This window comes from Artemia franciscana, chromosome 6 (genome assembly GCF_032884065.1).
Source record: "Artemia franciscana chromosome 6, ASM3288406v1, whole genome shotgun sequence".
Taxonomy (NCBI): domain Eukaryota; kingdom Metazoa; phylum Arthropoda; class Branchiopoda; order Anostraca; family Artemiidae; genus Artemia; species Artemia franciscana.
This window is the reverse complement of record NC_088868.1, coordinates 32,686,965-32,704,214: the sequence shown is the minus strand read 5'-3', so window position 1 is coordinate 32,704,214 and position 17,250 is coordinate 32,686,965. Positions and strand designations below refer to the sequence as shown.

At 35.7% G+C, this 17,250-nt stretch overlaps 2 protein-coding genes across 2 annotated transcripts in view; one reads left to right on the top strand and one right to left on the bottom strand.

Annotated features, from left to right (window-relative positions):
• Positions 1-8,791, bottom strand: part of LOC136028333 (guanine nucleotide-binding protein subunit alpha-11-like) — a gene marked incomplete at its 3' end in the record, with an annotated part of 41,719 nt that extends 32,928 nt beyond the window's left edge. The window contains 2 exon segments of the mRNA XM_065706115.1: positions 1,959-2,143; positions 8,645-8,791. Of these exon segments, the coding sequence (XP_065562187.1) occupies positions 1,959-2,143; positions 8,645-8,777 (318 nt within the window).
• Positions 1-17,250, top strand: part of LOC136028546 (uncharacterized oxidoreductase YjmC-like) — a 584,142-nt gene that overhangs the window by 286,774 nt on the left and 280,118 nt on the right. The gene's annotated exons all lie outside the window — the stretch shown is intronic.

Sequence of the window (17,250 nt, the reverse complement as noted above, 5' to 3'; positions counted from 1 at the left end):
CACAATCTGGATATGTATTGTGCCTGTTGGTTTAGCTTTACTCCCCCTCTAGTTTCTCTGAAAGTCCAAATTTAATACCTTACTCTGTTCCTGAGGCTTTCCTATCCTCCTATGTATTTCCTGTCGTTCTATCACAACCTGGTTATACCTGACCCCTTTTGATGAAAATTACCCTTAGTGGCCAATTTACACGGGGCTTAGTCGTAGTCGTAGTCGCGACTCTGACTACGACTTGGCAAAAACTTCCCGTTTGCACGGCTCTCTGAGTCTCAGTCCCAGGCGTAATAATAGTTCAAATTGGATCAATTCACCAGCAACTAAGAACCACCTAAATAGAAGATTGCATGCAAGAAATTTGACAGGATTCTATCAACAAGTGAAATGACATCATTTTTATACAATTCTGCAAAAGGGTTATACCAGCTTTGCCTTTCACTGAGACTATCTGTCTTGGCTTTACTAAGAAAGCATTCCAAGGGGTATTCGAAAATACAGCCAATAAAGGGCTGGATTTTATTTTTGAGCAATTGGCTTCCCATTCACCTCCTATACATTTCGCTTCGAAGAAGTATCTTGTAATTTTTAAGTATCTTGTAATAATTTTTCTTCTAATAATAAAGCGTTATTTTTTTCTCTTCTGAGTATTTTGCCACAAGATGACAACATAACGTGACCAGATAATTTGGCTTCCATTTGTTACCACAAGCACTAAATTTCACTGAATTAAAAAGAGGCAAAAAAAAAAAAAAAAAATTTGGGGTAAATTCCCTTTGAGGTAGGCTTACTCAAAACAAAATTTGTAACATACCGAAGTATTTGCTCTTGATGGTTGAGCATTCAACTAACTATGCTAGATAGTGCTTACGATTTTTTTCGAGAATGTTACATGGCCCCGCCTTTTGCTCCGTTGTCTAATGGTATGATGTGTAGTATAGTATGTCAGGTGCAATGCGGAGAGGATCTCGCGGGCCGCAACAAGGCGCCTCGCGGATCGGACGCGGCCCATTGGCCAGGGGTTACTAGTCCATGGTCTATACTATATACAGTGAAATCTGTCTTTTAATAACTCAGTTGACACACTTTATAGCACCCATTAAACTGCCATAGCGTATGAATCTGCATTAAAATTAGGTGAAATCAAACAGTCCGTGGTAACGAACTGCAAGTAAGGAACAGCATGGCTCAATAATAGCCGAAACTCTAAAAACCAGAATTTTGATATCAAATGATATACAAAGGAATTAGTTTATTATCTTGATTCCAAATGTATAAGATTCATTAAGTTGATTTTTACACATCAAAGGCTACAAGTCTCAGAAAATTTGCCTGATTTTCGAAAAAGGGGAGGAACACCCTTCAGATTCAGCACATCAGTTAAAAACAACTTCTTTCTCATTCTGAGTTAGAAATATGTGGTGCTTGTCGGTTACACATTCTAACTTTATGTTACTCTACAATTTATAAACCACTTTTGGAAGTATTGTATCAAGTTCTCTAATATATCTTAAAAAATAACTTTTTATGGGGGGTATTCTCATTGCAAAATGTCTTTTTTAGTATATTCATTTAAATAAGGAAAAACTGAAAATTTTATACCCTAGTTTTCAAAAAAGGTATTAACCCCCATCCCTTCTTCTTTTTTTTACTTGAAGCCACTGATTTGAAATATATTGTCATAAATTTAGTTATTAAGTAGGGTGATACAATAAAACTATACCTGGTCAACAGGTATAGTTATGTTTTAATATTTTTGTGCTCAGATCCACGTGACTAGAGTTCCAAAAAACTTCTTTTCACATTTCTACTGAGGCATATGTAATATTTGTTGGTTACACCTTCTAGCTTTATGCATTGAGTTTTCTAATATTGTTTTCCAATAATTTTTGACCACCAGTCCAGCACCAGTTTCCATCATCCAGTACCAGTTTCCTCCCAAATAACACATTGAGAATTCATACCTTATTAGATTCAACAGCATAATATAAATTTAGCTTTTCCATTGCTCCAATAAGACACTGTATAGATGAAATTACATTTTGGTATATTAAATTTTTGTGACTCAGCCTGTCTTCGACAGAGAACCCTGTACCATGGATAATCCTCATCTGTTTAATAAAAGTCGATTTTCCAGCTTCACCAGTTCCTGAAATTTAAAATTAAGATTTTAGAAATTAATGTATTTAAAGTTAGATTGGACATTCAATTGTTAATTGAAACAAAATACTAGGCTATTAAAATGGATAGCCAGGATGATAGGAACGTAACATAATATATTTTGATGCAAGTTGGAAAAAGTCTGGAGGAAGGAGATGACAAGTCTGCCAACCAGGATTAGAAAATTGGAAGATACGGGGATGACAGTGGTCAAGTATGGCTCCGAGAAGTGAGCGCTCCGAATGACAGAGGAGGTTTTTATTAAATGTTTTCTAGAGGCATTGTCTACGTATTGTTTTTTGTACCCGACTGACTGACCGTATGTCAAACAGCAAGCTGTACGAGAACGTGGTTCTATCCCACTTTCTAGGGCTATTATGAGAGAAATGTTGAGATTACTTGGACATGTTCTACGAATGATGACAGGTTACCAAATTTGGTCAAATAAAAAGCACGTTATTTCCTGATGGAGAGGGGAAAAGGTCGTAAGGAAGGATTTAAGGGAAATCGGAACTTCTTTGGGAGGATGTAAAGAGGAAGGTTTTAAATAGATTTGAATGGAGGATGATTTCGTGTTTTCTGTGTTGACCTCAGGTCACATGGTACTGCAGTATATGCTGTAGCATATATATATATATATATATATATATATATATATATATATATATATATATATATATATATATATATATATATATATATATATATATATATATATATATATAAAAATATAAATATAAATATAAATATAAATAAATATAATATATATATATATATATATATATATATATATATATATATATATATATATATATATATATATATATATATATATATATATATATATATATATATATATATATATATATATATATATATATATATATATATATATATATATATATATATATATATATATATATATATATATATATATATATATATATATATATATATATATATATATATATATATATATATATATATATATACTAACTGTTGGGGAGGCGCTTCGAACACCCCAAGCACCCCCCGCGCACGTAAGTCGTTACGCGCCATATTAGTTATGCGCCATTGTAGTTGTGTCCCTGTGTCCCACTGTCTGTGCATATAAATAGATTGTCAGGTTTACCGACTCTTGAACAAGCAACATATAATTGTCTATAGGAAAAACAATCCGTATTCAGATCTATACCTCATTATTCTAATGATTGCCCTTGAACTTTGTTGATGGTGATTGCTAATCGAACATTTCCTGTGTCCCTGTAGTTATTTATATATCCCCCTGTGCCCCCGGCGTCCCCATTGTAGTTGTGTCCCTGTGTCCCGGTCGTCATTTATATTTCCTGTGTCCCGGTCGTCGTTTGTGTCTCGGTGTCCCGGTCTGTAATTTCTCTTCGAATATTCCCTGTGTCCCGGTCGTCATTTACATATCCCCCCTGTGCCCCCAGCGTCCCCGCTGTGGTTTTTTCTCTTTGAGTGTCCCGGTCGTCATTTATATTCCCTGTGTCCCGGTCGTCATTTGTGTCCCGGTGTCCCGGTCTGTAATTTCATCAGTCGACAAACAACTTCATGACGACATACAGCTCAATCCCTATAATGACATCAGTCGACACACAAACATGACGTCAGTCGACAGACACACAAACAAATAACTCATTTATATATATATATATATATATATATATATATATATATATATATATATATATATATATATATATATATATATATACTATATATGTTATCTATAATATTTTAGTTAAGTCTATGAATAGGTTATTGATAGAAAAAATCTATAGATAATATTGTCTACAGATGTACATAGATAAAATCTAATCTAAATGGAGAAAAGTAAAGACGGGGTAACATGTTGTTTATTACCTTTTCAAACGCGTTCTGTCTTTCATAGAGAATCCTCTACCATAGATATTCCCCATTTGCTTAATAAAAACCGATTTTCCTGCTTTATCATTTCCTAAATGTTAATTAAGTTTCTAGAAATCAGTGCTTTGAAAGTTGGATTCCAATTGAATTCACATGCAAATGGTAGGTAGTGTCAAAACTAAGTTAGGCTTTTTTAAGTCAAGCATCCACAGAAACAGATTAATACTCTTTAGTATACCTTTGCCTTTGTGGTACTGTATAACTCATTTTTCATTATTCACTTGGTCATTTTCACTTGACTTGGAAAAATCGGCTCCAACTTTGCCCCCTTCCCAAGGACATTGAAGAAGTTTCGTCCTTGTGATAGAGCTAGATGATACGAGCATGGATTGAGACTTGGATTTCCGAGCCGGGTTGAATCTTTAGATTTCTATTTCTTTGTTTGTGCTAAGTGGCAAAATAAATGTGCATATAATATGTTATGTTAGTTCTCACATAACTCAATCGTCCTAGTCAATAGAATTCTTGGCTCATTTTACTCAGCATAACTTTGTTTAATGGAGTTTTATAGGGGTTTTTGGCTGATCCATGCTATACCAAGTTTACCTGAACAGAGCATATGTTTATTACTCTAAGAAAAACAATGTCTGTCGTCATTCAAATTAGAAAAAAATAACTTTGGATATTTCCCTACATTTATAAGACTTCGAGTTAGCTCAAGCTAGTACTTCGAGACTAGTAATTTGCTGAAAACATAATGTATCATTTTTGCTGAGCCGCTATATAAAACGCTTTGGGAAGTATTCTATTGTGGAAAATAAAGTATTTAATTAATTTCTATTTGATTAGAAATTACTGAATTTGGTGCCCGTTGTAAATTATGACATTGCAGGCAAATCTAAAGTAAAAGTGTCTGAGTAGTACAAAAATTGTATGGAAGTCTCAAGAATTTGAATCAGAGCTTAAAAATCTACGTAGTATAATCAAAAATATCAAGATTTCTGAAGACCACATTATTCTGCATTTGTTAATGATTACAGATAATACCAAAATATGTTTCAAGGGCTAGGAATTTGATAAATAGCTACTGATGTTACGGCTGGTTCGACCTGATCTGTGAGGAATGAAGTTTCCCCGCTGCTTATATATATTATTTGTTATTGTGAAATGTACGGATATTTTTCTGGTGGGTATTTGGATGTCTGCGGGTGGGCTGGGGAGTCCATGGGGTTAAGAAGATATTTATGTCGGGGGGAAGTTTTCAAAGGGAATCGTGGGGGAGAAATTTTACACGGGGAACGGGGGATTTCCTCGCATGATTCGAAAAACGGTCTCAAATTAAATAAAGAAAACATTTTTTCAACCAAGAGTAAGGAGCAACACTAAAACTTAAAACGAGCAGAAATTATTCCGTTTATGAGGAGGGTGCTCATCCTCAATCTGTAAGTTAAAGTCCGATTTTAGGTTAAAATTCTTTAAGAAAGATTGTTAAAATACAAGAACCGTTGAATTTGAACGAGAAGTATTCTTAAAGAACTTTAGACTTTAGCGTTTAGAGCAAGGGTTGAAGAAGGGTCACCCCCTCCTTCATAGACGTGCTAATTTTATGTTCATTTTAAGTTTTAATGTTCCTCTAACTTTCAGCTGATACAATTTTTTTTAATTTGGTCCCCATAAGGGACACTAACTTTTCGTGAGTTTCGAAAAATTTGGGTTCGATTGAATAAAACTATAAGAGTCCAAATAAGAGTCCAGAAGGTGATTTCTTACTATTAAATTTTTACCTATTCCCAATTTATAGCTACTACTGCTAACAACTCATTACAGTACAAAGCCACCTGTGGCTGTGTGTGCTCCTCCTCCGGCTAAATCTATTCATAGCTTCTTATTTTGGAGCTTCCACGAAACTCTATTTTTTTTAAATACTTACTAACGAGCTCTTATCACTAGGCAAACTTGACCTAGACATCTTATCCTTTCTTTCATTTTAGCCTTAGAAAGGGGTATCAAACCAAATTTCTCATACAGCTTATTGTTTCATAGTGCATAGGTCCTTTTGAGAACCTGGATGCACAAAATATCTTTTGTATACCTTGAAAACTCCCCTCAACATTCCGAGAAAGTTTCAGTATAATAATCTTAGATGTTCTAAAGACATTGCAGATATGCGCGTTTGACAACTTGTATGCACACAATATCGTTCAATTTTGTTCAACGTTCCCTCACTATTCCTTGAAATTTTCAAATTAACACCCTTACCTGGCCATAAAATTTAGCCCATAAGCCCTTTTGAAAATCTGGATATACATGGCTTATTTTGATCTAGTTTACATACCCTGAAAGTTTCAACTTAATACCCTTTGCCGTTCCTGGAATATTGAAGGTACACCTTTCTGATCACCTGGATAAATAGAGTGTTCTTTTAATTTAACGTACCCCTTAACATTCACTCGATCTTTAAACTAAATGGCCTTAGCCTTTTTGGAGATCCAGGATAAAATTGACCGTTTTCACCATTAATAAACATAGGTGTAAAGAAGCGGCAACTTGCATAATTTACTGCCCTTGCCCCAGGTGCAGTCGTGGGACGGGACACCATCCCTGGGGGCATATTAGCAGGAATGGTCATCCTCCGATAACTTTTGAGTCTTAAAAAGGACAATAAAACTATGAGTTTGACTTTAAATGAGCCCCCTCCGATATTTCTATGATAACTCCTTCCATAAGAAGTGGCCTGGAAAAAAAGAACAAGGTAAGAATATTGAAAGCTACAGCCATTCCAGTGGTGAAGTATGGTTCCGAAACGTGTGCGCTCCGAACGACGTAGGAGGATTAGATACGCAGGGTCCGAACGACGCAGCATTTATTAGGTATTTTCCAGTGGAATTGTCAACGGATTGTTTTGACAACCCGTCTAACGGACCGTATCTTGAACAGTAAGCTAAGCGTGTGAAAATGTTGTTCTATACCACTTTATAAACCTATAATGAGAGGAAGACTGAGATGGCTGGGACACCTTCTACGCATGAAGGAAGACAGCCAAAAATTATTCTTTTCGGCAAAACCTCTAGGTGTAATGTAATTTTTTTTCATTAAAATATACGTTTTGCATTCGGTCTCTTTGAGGCTTGGGTCCTCGGGATGTTTCCTTCTCTTTTTTAACCTGATTTATCGATTTCTTATCGAAAAAGGAGCATAGACAGCATATAGGCTAGTCACTAGCCTATATACTGTCTATGGTTTGTCGTACAACAGCAATTTATAATTTGGCGAAATTAATACAAATGCAACAACGCAACTAAGCTACATATCAAATTTACAAGATGAAATAATATTATCATCATTCTTTTTTAAATTTTAGTTAACAAAAAGATACAAAATCTTTTAGTTAAAATAAAATTGCATCAACATTGTATGTCCAATCATATCATTATACTTTAGTTCACCACCTAGATGAATACACTAGTCGCTAGCTAAGTGGCTAGTAGTAAAAAAAAGCGATAATGTTTCGTTTTCAGTTGAACCTGTCTATATGGCATATACTTTGGCTTTGATAAGAAGGACTAACCATTTCTAAATTCATTCATTTTTCCTCCATGACAGACTTTTTACAGAGTCGTTACTGTGAATGTCCAAAATTCTATTGATGTGAAATTCACCGCTGAATGTCCGAACACCTTTTTCTCTGCTTGGATTCAAATAGCTTTGTGTATCACTCTTTTCAGTGTTATGCAAGCTTTGATGATTAAAGTTATAGTTAGGTTAAGCTGGGTTAGGTTTAAAGTATGTTATAAATCTTAGAAAAGGGTTAAGAGCCTAACCTACCCTATCACCATTAAATCTTGCATAAAACTGAAAAAGTTGACTGGCAACGCTGACTACATATAAATCAGAAAAAAACTATTTCGGTCATTCACCAATGAACGTTGACATTCACCGATTTCTGACATTCAAGGTAACATAGTCACTTATCAAAACCATAGCGTATCTAATCACTGCCTCGAATGAAATTGGTAAGATTTTCCCTATCTCTAAAGTTACTAAAGCGATAAAAGTGGAAAAAAGGATAGTGATTCAGATTGTAACATCGGAAGAGGGAAGTTTATTATGGAGGAAACATTTTATCTGGAGTCTCCAATTGCCTACCAATGGCTTATAGAACTGATAGACCGTTTGAATTACCCTTGCTCCATGCCTATCAACCTTAGTTCTGCCCTAAGATGGGTGGATGATAGACTAACTATCAACACGTCAAATGAGATCATTTTCATATAATTTTGGAAAAGGCTTATGCCAGCTTCGCCTCATACTCCGACTATCTGTCTGGATTTTTGTTTTCCAACCAGCCATAGCCCATGTGCTTTCCAACCAGCCATAGCCCATGTGCTTTCCAACCAGCCATAGCCCATGTGCTTTCCAACCAGCCATAGCTCTCAACTTTTTCATCACTGTCCATCAAGTTGATTTTAATTAAAAATCAATGACCAATAATTTCTTTACTGTTCTGATTGTCTATTATACAACTAAAGTTTTATGCATTTGGAGGAGGAGAGGTTAAAACCAGATATTTTTAATTACGGCTACTACCAGTAGACTACTTTACCTAACAATAACAGCTTAATTTCCTTATCCAACTTTTTTCTTTCTATTGACAACTGACGATCTATGTCACGGCTTATCTGTTCCTGATGTTTTAGAGTATCAGATCTTCTGCACTTAAGGCAAGATAAGTCCATTGTCTTTTAGATTTGAGAAATGAAGAAGGAAATCTCAGTTTGGAAAAAGCATAGCCCGGATGTGGTTAAAGTGTATCAATTTTAATCTTTGTGGTTATATCCTATATAAATATTTAAACTGTATTAATTTTAGAACATGTGATTTTAGTCGAGGAAAATTCAAAACAGATTTAACTAGAATCTTGGGTAACAGCATATAATAATGAAAATATTTAGGAGTTATCAATTCAAAATACTTGATAATTAAAAAGAATTAAAAATTAAGAATAAAAAATATAAAAAAATAATTAACTAAAAATAATCAAAAATATTTAGGGATTTAGAAACTGAAACAGTGTGAAGAGCAGATTTAGGTGGCTTGGGCAACGCGAAGTGCTTCAAATGTTTCGACTATTTGATAAGCTTTTTCGACGAAAACGATGCTTTGGCATTTTTTTTTTTTTATCAAGTAAACGCTGTGAGTCTTATCTAATTTTAAATTTTGAATTTCCAGATTTAATAAATTGTTCGCAATATTTAAAGTGGTATCTTCTAAGAAGCTCGAAACTTTCTGGCTGGGTGTCACAAATAGGCCAAATATTCTTTGACCCTGATAAATCTAAAACTTATAAACGTAAGTTCTTAGACAAAGAGAAAATAAATGTACAAATTTCTTTTGAGGAGTATCCTCCCAAAAAATTAGCGAAAAATGTACCAAAACAATGTCTAAATCTTTTAAAAGTTCATATCCTTGGTCATTTTGGCTAAAGGAACCTCAATAAAGAAGGAAAATTAGAAGGAAATAATGCCCCGTCCTTCCGAATTAGGTCCGAAAAAGACCGAAATCTTTCATCCCAGCTAAATATCATGTAAAGGGTGGGGTTAAGAACCAGAAATATGGCTCATTTGATTAGAAAAAGAAACTACTAGTACCCTTTATAAAGGTCAAAAAGATTGGAGGGCAAACAGCCTCCCTACCTTATTCTTTTCTACTACCAACTCTCATTACTCCGACGGTAATGTAAAAAAGAAAAAAAAAATCCACATTGTGATTTTGCTCAAAAATGTCGAAAGGTCTAATAAGCATACTTTTAGGGTTGAAACCACCCTTACAGCCCCAGTAGCATTATTTCTCGAAGATTCAGCCCCTCACTGCTTAAAATGGAGATTTGCAGGAAAGGAGTCAATTTTAGGTCTAGGTTATTCCATCAGCAAGGAGCTCTTAGGGTTCGCTCATTATGCCTGAATTCCTGGAGTCCTGTAAGTGCTTGTGTAAGACACGAATATCGAGTTTGGACCATGACAATCCAGTTTTAGAAACGTTTTTTTTCCACCGATAATTTCCAATTTTGGCTGTTGAAAGCAATATAGTCTACTTGGGTCTACCTGGCCATTAAAATATATGAATTTTATTTTTAAGCTTATGAGAGAGACGGGACATAATGCCCCGTTTTTGTGAATCTCAAACTCTTTAGTCTTTTGGTTCTATTGATCCCATACTTATTTATACTTGGAGTTCCTCCAAGTACATAAGTACATAAGTACATAATAGTACATAAGGCAACAGTGGTGCTTTTTCATGACGACCTCGATGGAGCTTGTGGGTCACAGGTCCTCCAAAAATGTTCACAAAAGGGTATATATTTTTTAGGCTAAGCCTTGCTTTATGCTTTCTACGCATTCTAATGAAACCCAGCATTAGATCCAAAGTCCAACTGGCCTCCAGGAGTCTTCACTTCACAATTCACACATTAGTTCACTTTTTGTCACAAACATAGTAACAAACTGTAAGTAAGGAGTGACCCGGCTCAATAGTAACCGAAACTCTAAAAAACAAATTTTTTTTTACTAACAGATATATCAAAAGAATCGGGTCATTAGGTTGATTTTAAATATGTAAGTTTAATCAAATTTTATCTTACCAACTAAGGGTACGAGCCTGAGAAAATTTGCCCGATTTTCTAAAAAGGGGGAAAGATCCCCTAAAAGTACAACAATCTTAATGAAAATCCCAAGATCAGATTCAATATGTCAGAGTACCCTACTGTAGGGGGTTCAAGATTATATCTTCAAAAATGTGGAATTTATGGTTTTTGCCAGAAGAAGGATCACGGATGCGTGTTTATTTCTTTGTTCTTTTTTCTGAAGGGTGATTGTATCGGCCCATTGGTCCTCGAATATCGGGTGAGGGCTCATTCGGACGGAAATTAGAACTTCTACTGCCCATTTTAAGTTACCAAACGATTGGAGGGCAGCCTGACCCCCGCCCCTTTTTCCCCAAAGTCATCCGATCAAAATTTTGAAATAGCCGTTTTGCTCATCATAGTTGAAAGGCCCAATAACTATGCCTTTGGATATAACATAACCCTTCCCCACAGCCCCAGGGAAAAGTATTTAAGTCATAAAACTTGCCCATTTTTAAAATATATTATTTGTTATTATGAAGTATGTATACATTTTAGGGTGTGGTGTGAATTTTTTGCTGTTTTTTTCCATAGGGGAATTTTTTATAGAGAGGGAAGTCTTCAGAGGGTTAGCTTGTCATGGGAAATTCCACACTGGGGTAATTTGCCAGAATTCCCCTACAAAATTCCTTTTAAATGTCTTACTTTCTCATTTCCGTTTCAATTTTGCCTGTGGAGTTGTTAAGGGTAATTGTCTGGGGTAAATTTTCACCGGGATTAAATGGTCTAGAGAATATTTTCGTACTAAAAAACTTTAGCGTAAAGAGTAAGGTGTTGAGGAGGGAGCAACCCCCTTCATACACGTAATAATTTCTATTCGTTTTAAGTTTTAATGTTGCTCCTTACTTTCAGTTGAATTTTTTTTAATTTAATTTTAACTAGGGTGTAATATTATTCAAACTTCGTTCACAATATTTTCACTGATAATTTCCGAAGCTACGCGATCTTCCATTGTATTTGATACGACACGAGAAATATCATTCATTAGGTTAGACTTAGTGTTCATTAGTTCCTCTTCAGTTTCATTCAACATTTCTTTTAAAGTTGATGCTGCTGCAGAAGCTGGAGTTAACGGTGCTAGGCTGGATTTTCCCTTAGTTTTAGCGGGTAGTGATAAGTAGGTTTTAATTAGAGTCTTGAAAATATCAGGGGATAAGCGCTGCTCTTCAAAAGCCTTATTTACATCTTTATCTGTCCTCGCACAAGCTTCTTTAAAATGGTCATTCCAGTTGCGGATATGTGCTTCACCTATATTATGCTCCGAGTGGATGCCATAGCAAAAGACTAGATATCTAGCTTGATTTTTCTGGTCTTTGGTGGTTTTGATAATAACTGGTGGCAATAAGGGGTATCCTTGAAATGAAGCTAGGAAAAGATCAAATGGTTTGTATTTTGCCATTTTACGATCTTCAGTCACAATGGGGGAGACACTACAGTTAACAAATATCAATAACATAATGTTCCAATTTGCCGCCCCAAAAGTACTCACGTTTGTAATATGTGCTTGGTTATTCACGCAAGTTCATCAAATTCTCAGCAAGGACTATATCCAATTCAATTGAAAACTGGTTTAGCTCTTTACTTTTTGAACTCTGACAGTGAACTGAGCGTAATAGCGCTGCCTAAGTAAAGAGTGATTTGGACACAACGTATTTTTATCCTGACAAAAGCACTTCGTATAGAAGGAATTATCGTAGAAACTTTGAAAGGAGCTCATTCGATTGGAAATAAAAACTTCTAGTGCCTAAGTCAAAACCTAAAAGTCAAAAGTGAATGGAGGGCAACCAGCCTCTCCCTCCCCCACGGCGATCATTTCTCCGAAAATATCCTATTAAAATTTTTAGATATCCATTTTGTTCAGCGTATTTGAATGGTCCAGCAATTACGTCTTTGGGAATGTCGCCCCCCCCCACAACAGCCATCAATGCAAGGGCTATAGGTTATTCTAGTTGTCCCCTTTTCAAGAGTTTTACTCCCCTTTTACAGAGTAAAAAGTTATCGGGGGGGGGGGCAACAAGCCTTCCCCCTGTTTTCCCCAAAAGTATCCGTTCAAAATTCTAGATACTCATTTTCTTCAAAAAATTCTAAAGAGCGTATAACAAAGCCTCCAGGATTGACACGAACGCCCAAGCATGGGGGAAGGGTGTTGAGTTATGCACCCAGGGCAAGTCAGGTTTTTAAGGAAGGGGTCATCGTGAAAACTTTGTAGGAAGGTCAGTTGATTAGAAATTGAAAGTTCTAGTTCCCGTTTTTAGATTCGAAAGTGATCTGAGGGTAACTAGCCCCTCCCCACCCTCTTTTCTCCAAATGTATTGGATTGAAGCTTTGAGAAAACCATTTTGTTCAAAACAGCCAAAAGATCATATAACAATGCCGCCAAGGTCAGCACAACTCTCAAAACCTGGGGGCAAGGCTTGTAAGTTATGTCCTAGGGGCACAAAGAGCATATAACAAAGCCTCTAGGATTGACGATTGCCCGAGCGTGGGGTAAGAGTTTTAAGTTATACACCCGGGGAAAATAAGATTTTTAAGAAAGGGAGATCGTAAAAACTTTTTAGAAAGGTCAGTTGATTAGAAATTGAAAGTTATAGTTCCCTTTTTTAGAGTCGAAAGTGATCGAAGGGTAACTAGACCCTCCCCACCTTCTTTTTTCCAAATGTATCCGATCGAAGCTTTGAGAAAGCCATTTAGTTGGGTTTTTGGCACCTAGGTAGGCACAACTCCCAGGAACCTGAGGGCAAGGCCTGTAAGTTATGTCCTAGGGGCACAACAGGTATTTATGGATGAAATGGTCGTATAAAATTGGACACGAGCAATTGGTTTCCGATAGATCAATATCCATTGTAAATGTCGTTGAAATCGGCATGTGGTCGGTATCTTGCTCGTTAATTCGAACAGAAGCAGAAGAAGAGATAATACCAGGTGGGCAAATAATATAGTCAATATCATTTGTACTTCCATAGTGATGAACAAATTTGTCGGATTTGGGCACCACGTGGTATGATGGAAGAAAAGAGTTTGATAATACCTGATTCAAAAGATTTTTCAGTAGACCATAAGCCTTTGCGAATTTAGTCAAGAATCTGATCAAGTATCATTCATATGAGAGATAAGACTTTATAAATACGATACTGCCAACGCGCACAGCCAAAAAAAAAAATCATCGGAGTAGAATATTACTGAGCAGGGTAAATGAATGTCCCGTTTAAAGAGACAGGCTAGTCCATCGGAATGGCGACTGCCAGTACCTTTTGCTGGACTCGGGAACACAGTATGATGCTGACTTTGATGCAAAAAATTCAAACTTGAAGCAGTGAGAAGATGCTCCTAGAGCCATACAAAATCGTAGGAACCGTACAACTCATAAATAATAAAATCCTTATCTCTAGTGCCATTTATATCGGATAGAGCTGCACTTCTTCAGATCCTTAATAACAGGGCAAAAAATGCTGTAGACAGGGTGTCTCTGGCTGCAGTTTGCGCAGTTGGGATCGGCAGTACATGGCTCATCTTTTGTTGATATGTGCAGCCCTCCACAGCGAGCACATTTTGGGAGAACGCTGGGACAGGAGTTCTGCAAATGGTCTAGTGATTGGCATTTAAAAAAGCATTTGGGTAGGTTCTTATATTCGTAAACAGGAAATATTTCATAGCCCACACTGAGGCCATGCTCAAAAAAAGTAAATTGAGCAAAAGACTCCAAAAATTTGAGTTTCACAGACTTAGATAGGGCCAATCTTTTCACATCTTTGATACCGTGTTGGCTTCCGAGTACCGTAATATCAACATCGCTAGGAATATTACGCGATATACCAAAAAACCGCTTGGAAACCACTTTTGTTGTAGTACCGGAGATTACATTCTGGATTGACGAGCAGAAGTCCTCCTTAGCAGACTTTTCCATATTGATATACCACTTGTCATTGATGGGCTTTACGTTACGTACTAGTTCATGTCCAGTAATCTGGTCTATAGTAGCTTTTCGATAATACTTCAATTGCAACTACTTTTAAGGCTAGGGATATTAAGATGAAAAGAGCGTCAAAATAGGGTCAAAAAGGACCTATCGGCAATATTTTTGGAACGGCTTACCGCATCAAGATGAAACTTCCAGCCTCTCGTGAGGGAGATGTTAAACTGACCAAAAGGCAACGTGTGCATACTACTGCTGCTATTAATACTGCTGCTACTACCGTTACTACGACTACTAAAATGACTATTATTTCTATTGCAACTACTTGTAAGGCTAAGAGTATTAAAATAAAAATTTTAGAAAGCATATGAATAAGCAGGTTATCAAAAGGGTTCATGGAAATTGTCATATCAACGGCTAATTGTATTAAGTTGAAACTCCCTGTACTACGTGAGGGGGATGTTCAACTGCCCAGTAGACAATATGTTGATGCTACTTCTGCTACTAGCACTAGTGTTAATACTGATAATACTATTAACTTTTTTTGAAATTTTTAATACTATTAATGTGACTGCTATTAATACTTCGGCTCAGGGTAAGAAGGTGAAATTTTCATAGAATATTGAGAGGGAAAGGTAAACCGAACCACAACACGCCATCTGTATGCGGGTTGTCAAAAGGGTGTATCATCGTTGTATTAGGAATGGTTTGGTGTGTGTGAAATTCAGAACTTAGAGGCTGTTGTGGGAGATGTCGAACCAACCAAATTGACAATATTTTTATTCTAATGATACATCTTTTTACTCATACTACTACTACTAGTATTAACACTGCTACTAATACTAAGCTAAGACTATTAATATTAATTCTACTGCTACTGTTGCTGATACTGTTACAACAATTACTGCTGGTACTATTACTGCACCAACTAAAGCAAAAGATATCAATACGAAATTTTGGGGAATATTGAAACAGTATTGAACCAAATCGAAACACACTGTGTGCATTCAAGTTGTCAAGAGGACGTACCAGCAATCCTTCAGGAGCAGATTATATTATTAAGTGGATGTTTTCAGAGTGCGTTGAGGGGGATGATGGAAAAACCAAATGTGTTATGCGCGGATGTTGAAATAAATCAAAACGAACTATGAACATATAGGTTGTCAAAAGGGCGACACAGCAATATCTTAAGAACGGCTTACATTATTAAGTTGGACCTTTCAGGGTAAGTTGTGGCAGATTTGAACTAGCCAGAGGGAACTATACGCCTATTATTAATGCTGCAACTACGATTATTATTACTAGCTACGCTAAGTGTATTAAGGGAACGTTTTAGGAAACATTTAGGGAGTGTCTGAATTAAATTAAAACTATTTACCGGCTGGATTTCAAAACGGTACATAAGCAATATCATGGGCAGTGAAGGGCTGTTATAGCTAGCAGTAACATACGAACCTTTAAAGGAGTAAATCCAATGGGAAACTAAAATTTCTAGTGCTTTTAAGCGTCAAAAGTGATTGGAAGCCAAGCATAACCTCTTCCCAGAGCCATTAATTTCCCAAACAGATCCAATCAAAATTCTGTGATAGCTATTTTAATCAGGATAGTTGAAAGGTCCAGTAACTATGTCTTTAGGGGTATTGGGCATGTCAACCCACCATAGTTATGTAATTTTTTTGTTATACTTTAAAATTAAATATTGATTTAAAAGTAAATTAAAAGGCACAGTGTGTATGCTGGTTACCAATAAGAAGTCTCAGGAATATCCAAAAAACAACTGAAGGTATTAAGTTGAAAATTTTCAGGGCTACTACTATTACTACTTCTGCTCTTACAGTTTATCTTAGCCAAAATAGCGTTAGTGTATCCAGGCTTTCAACGAGCATGGGTGCAATTTTTTGGGAAAGGTATTAATTTTTATTATTTTTCCCGTCAACATGAAGAGGTATAAAGCTAAAGTAAACATTGCTGTTTTGTTTCGATTTTAAAGGATGTATGTTGTTAAAAATTGTTGAAACAATATAGAAGAAAAAAGCCAAACTATGGAGTCTTATAAAAAGAACTGAAAAGATTTAAAATATTGTTTTCTTTTTTACGGAAAAAACAATGTCAATAAAGAATGAACAGAAATTAACTAAAAAATACTTTTTCTGCAGAACAAATTTTTCAAAGAAAAGTAAAGAGCTCTATTAAATTAATAATAAGCAGAAATAAAATCAAGTAATCTTCCAAGCTAAAAAATACCACAAATAACCATCAAAAAATCAACGAAAGCCGAAACGAACAGAAATTATAATAAATAAGAGAGCCAAACTCGAAAAGAGCAGAAATCAATATGGGTAGGGATGAGACCCCCCCCCCTCGCCGGTACTTTCTGACAACTAGAAGACTACTTTCACTTTACTGAATCAAAGCAAATGAATATAGATTGACAGTTTAACATATTTAACTGTTATTTATTCCTTAAAGTTTTAATAATGTTTGATTTATTAAGTTAAAAAGGAAAAACATTTAATTCACACAGACAAGTACGTTGTGAAAAACGCAATGGGATGCGTTTTTCGCATCCTATATCCGCAGTGAAGAAGCCGTATACTCTGTTCACATCAAAATTTTT